The sequence below is a fragment of the Oratosquilla oratoria genome, chromosome 8 (genome assembly GCF_046742065.1).
Source record: "Oratosquilla oratoria isolate Oo_2021 chromosome 8, ASM4674206v1, whole genome shotgun sequence".
NCBI lineage: Eukaryota > Metazoa > Arthropoda > Malacostraca > Stomatopoda > Squillidae > Oratosquilla > Oratosquilla oratoria.
The window spans coordinates 65227620-65231041 of NC_134784.1; the positions used below are offsets into that span (position 1 = coordinate 65227620).

At 41.0% G+C, this 3422-nt stretch overlaps 1 protein-coding gene across 1 annotated transcript; it reads right to left on the minus strand.

Moving 5' to 3' along the window:
* Positions 1-1023: 1023 nt before the first annotated feature.
* LOC143027493 (uncharacterized) lies at positions 1024-2141 on the minus strand. Its single transcript, XM_076188782.1, has 2 exons — positions 2046-2141; positions 1024-1434 (listed from the first exon to the last, which is right to left on the minus strand). The coding sequence occupies exons 1-2, from the start codon at positions 2094-2096 to the stop codon at positions 1174-1176; spliced, it is 312 nt and encodes a 103-aa protein (XP_076044897.1). The 5' UTR covers positions 2097-2141; the 3' UTR covers positions 1024-1173.
* Between the last annotated feature and the right edge of the window lie 1281 nt (positions 2142-3422).

Consider the following 3422-nt stretch of genomic DNA (forward strand, 5'->3'; position numbering starts at 1 on the left):
ACAGTATACTGCCGTCCTTTCTTTGTCTTTCACGCCATCCTCCGCAAGGGGATAGAAGAGCTGGAACCCAGCACAGGACGTTCAACGAATCGAAAACCAACAGGGACTCCTGCCCGCAGCGTCGACGGAGCAGTCAAAATATGGATTTTTTTTTTTTTTTATCTCATTGATATAAAATTTCGTATCATCTTTACTCGTCCTCCTCTTCTTCTTTTTCTTCTTCTTATTCTTATTCTTTTTCATGACGGTCGACCTGCAGCTGTGTGAAGCGAGCAAGGTCTTTCACCTCGCCAGACTTCACTCATCGGACGCCCCAGTTTTTCCTTGTCTTCTGTCTGCGGAACGCAATCTTTTTTCATTTGCAAGGAATGGGACTGCCGTGTGTCGTCAGCCTGGTTCTCGCCAATTTCGTGAGGCCCAAGCAGGTCCGCCTGGTTTCCCTATGTTGCACCACACTTACCACAGGGCGCACAAAGATCGAACGTGCCAGGTATCAATACCCATTTTAATATTAATATTCAGAACGACTGCGTTCAGGGTCAAATTCGACGACCCCTCAGGGAAACAAAAGAGTACAGAAGACAGCCAGAAAAGGGGTGATGAGAAGGAGAAAGCTAGTAACAGTTCCCTCTAGCGCTGGGCATTATTCAAAAACTAGGAGGCGCACGTGGCACAGGGCACCTCTCACCACCGCAACGCGAGAGTAAGTCCCCCCTCACACACATTTTGGTAGACACGCGCTCCCCACAAGCAGTATTGAGCGATAAGATAAGACCCTGAACATGTGTATGCTTTTCCGATCTAAGACCACTCGGTGATCATTTACCATAAAGGCTCCTGGAATAAACTGCAAGATAATATAGGCCAAGTTTGACGAACACTTGAATTTAGAATTAGATATGTTAATTCTGGGATAAGAGACAAGATCCCACAAGTATAGTTCCTTTCCTGTATAGTACAATAAAATAGATATACTCGCACACACACACACACATTCATAGGTTTAAAGGTAAACACGTGAAATCAATGCTGCATCTTTTATTAAAGGCCTCCAAGCCTCTGAAGCCACCCTATACAGTTGACCACAGACAGAAAACCTCAACTTTTCAATTACAAAAGAAAAAAGAGAAACTAGTCCATCGAAAACTTCATCTACTACATTGCTTATGTGTCCTAGCTGTCGTCGCTCCCGCTGCTACTACTGCTACTACTCCCTTTGTCACCTTTACAATCGTCCTTGCCATCGCCTTTGCCGTCATCCTTGCCATCGTCTTTGTCTTCAACCTTGTCTCCAAATAAGAAGCGGTCCTCCAGATTCATGGCGTGGTTCTTGTTCACCTCTTCGTGTGTCAGATGAACGGGAGCCTCTTTCAGGTCGACGAGGGGGGCGTCCATGTTCTCGAGGTCCTTGGTCTTGAGTTTCCGGGCATGACACTGAAATCGAATAGAATTTAGTCTTTCTTCAGTTGTCAGTCGTGTGTTGCCGCGTCCGGGCAACACTGGACGCTGGAAACTAGATGGGTGTGTCGTGTGAGCGGGTGGGGTGGGTTAAGATGTGGTCTGTGTCGTGAGATAGTGTTGGCGGACAAGTAGTGAGAGGAAGGAAAACCATCTCTGGCACAGTGTGGAGACCGAACGTCAGCCCCTCGGATCCCTTTTCGGGATGAAGGTGACTATGATGCTGATGGGATTTGGAGATGCATGGGGGTGTGGGGAGGTGCCCAGAGAACACATCCAGGCATACAACGTTGATCTTAGATATCTATTATATCTATGTTATTGTACTTCAACTACATCAACCTCTTCAATATGATGCTACTCCTTCAAGTCAATAATATAGTCTTGTATGATTTGTAATGTTATATAATGTCACTTTTTCACAATACTGATTAAAACTAACTCAGCACTTACAGAGCCTATAGTAATGAAAGAGTTGATGATATCATATTGATAGGGAAAGTAGTCATCAATACAGTCCACAGTATAGAACGTATACTTACCAGACTTTTTCACAATAGTGATTCAAAACATAATTCTGTACTTACAGTGGCTATAGTAACCATGAGAGCAAGGACTACCCAAGAAAAGCTTGCCATCCTTTATACAGATGAAACCTTGGCTATGTCGAACTCAGCTGCAAAACAAAATCAATTGAAGCATTGCTATGTATTCAACTTCAAGTATTTTCTAATATATATATACACACATATATATATATATATATATATATATATATATGCAAATATATATGTACACACACACACAAACACACAGACACACACACACACACACACATATATATATATATATATATATATATATATATATATATATATATATTCATATACATACATATATATATTTATATATGTATGTATACAAATAAACATATATATATATGTATACATATATATTTTTATATATATATATATATATATATATATATGATCATAGCCCAATCTGGAAAGTCAATGTCACTGGTTAAGTGCTAGCGAAGTTTGGAGTCCTTAGCTGTACCACGTATCAATTTATGCATGTATTCCTCTTCGAGATCCTTGAAGTTGATGGCTTAGAATTGTGGTTGATAAATATAGACCACTTCACTACGACCCATTCAATGTTGTGTATATATATATATATATATATATATATATATAGATATAGATAGATAGATAGATAGATAGATAGATAGATAGATAGATAGATATATGTATGATAATTTTTATAGCAGTCGCAGGTAGGATTCGAACCCACTGCTTTCGGCCGTAACCCGTAAGATTACCTTCACAGACCCTTAACCCACTACACCACAGAGACTGTGAAAGCCTTGTAATATGGAATCGAACTGATTCCCGAGGATAGGAAATATCACTAATCTGCGACCCCAGTTCCTGTTTTGCACAAGGACCAAGCTCAGTAGTGGCAAGGGGTAAAGATCGGAATAAATCCCTTTCACGCTTTTCGCCATTGTAACTATGAGAGAAATTTGCCATTGTATCAGCAACATCAATCTAATCATTTTTATGAGAGTCGCTTGTAGGATTCGAGCCCACTGCTTTCGGCCGCCACCAGCAAAATTACCTTTACAGAGCCTTTACCCACTACACCTCATGGTTACAATGGCGAAAAGCGCGAAGGGGATTTGTTCCGATTTTTACCCCTCGCCACTAGTGGGCTTGGGCCTTGTGCAAAACAGGAACTGGGGTCGCAGATTAGTGATCTTTCCTATCCCCGGACATCAGTTCGATTCCATGTTACAAGGCTACATGCGATTGTCATGAAAATTATCAGATTGATGTCGCTGTTACTAGCGAATTTCTCTCATATATATATATATATATATATATATATAGAGAGAGAGAGAGAGAGAGAGAGAGAGAGAGAGAGAGAGAGAGAGAGAGAGACAGAGAGAGAGAGAGAGA

Excerpts from the sequence above, each read along its gene's own strand:
- LOC143027493 (XM_076188782.1), bottom strand. The coding sequence starts at position 2,096 with ATGGCAAGCTTTTCTTGGGTAGTCCTTGCTCTCATGGTTACTATAGCC. Across the intron at positions 1,435-2,045 it reads TCATGGTTACTATAGCCACT|TGTCATGCCCGGAAACTCAA; the intron begins GTAAGTACAGAA and ends ATTCGATTTCAG.